This window comes from Lipotes vexillifer, unplaced genomic scaffold (genome assembly GCF_000442215.2).
Source record: "Lipotes vexillifer unplaced genomic scaffold, Lipotes_vexillifer_v1.1 scaffold408, whole genome shotgun sequence".
Classification (NCBI taxonomy): Eukaryota; Metazoa; Chordata; class Mammalia; order Artiodactyla; family Lipotidae; genus Lipotes; species Lipotes vexillifer.
This window is the reverse complement of record NW_006787469.1, coordinates 2523911-2524465: the sequence shown is the minus strand read 5'-3', so window position 1 is coordinate 2524465 and position 555 is coordinate 2523911. Positions and strand designations below refer to the sequence as shown.

Genomic DNA, 555 nt, shown 5'->3' with positions numbered 1-555 from the left:
AGCAGGAAACATCTGGAAAAAACTGAAGAAGCAGAGAAAAGCACCAGGCCAAGAGAGGGGTCAGGCCTGGAGAGGGAAGGCCTTGGGGAGCTCAGAGGACATGTGGGGAGGGAGGAGGGGAGACTCACTTCTTCACAGGAATCTTTCCTTCGGGGTTGAGCTGCATCTTGAGTTTCACCAGGCTGGTGGGCAGAAAGCAGCCCGTCAAGGCCCGGGTTGACACACTTAGCCCCACGCGCTCAGGCCAGGCAGGCAGGCACTTACCTCTTGTCCAGGAAGGTGCTGCGGGAGGCATTGGCCATCAGCGGGTGCTTGGCCAGAGCCAGGACATCTTCAGCCCAGTCCTGCAGGACCCCAGGGCACAGCAGTCAGGCCCCCAATCACAAAGGTGCCACCCCACGCCGTGGCCCAGGCCCATCTCTCAAGCTGTCCCAGGTGCCCAGCCCCAGGCTAGGCGCCCCCGGTGCACCTTGCCCACGTTCTCTTTGTAGGAGACGAAGTTATGGAAGGTGAGGTCCACCATGTCGGGGCCAGACACCACGGTGAGCGTCTTCA

The 555-nt window shown here is 61.1% G+C and overlaps 1 protein-coding gene across 1 annotated transcript in view; it reads right to left on the bottom strand.

The window, feature by feature from the left end:
- PLCB2 (phospholipase C beta 2) overlaps window positions 1-555 on the bottom strand; it is a 25789-nt gene that overhangs the window by 20374 nt on the left and 4860 nt on the right. The window contains exons 5-8 of the mRNA XM_007460205.1: window positions 470-555; window positions 265-344; window positions 129-182; window positions 7-22 (exon numbers count right to left, since the gene is read on the bottom strand). Of these exons, the coding sequence (XP_007460267.1) occupies window positions 7-22; window positions 129-182; window positions 265-344; window positions 470-555 (236 nt within the window). The remainder of the gene's footprint in view (window positions 1-6; window positions 23-128; window positions 183-264; window positions 345-469) is intronic.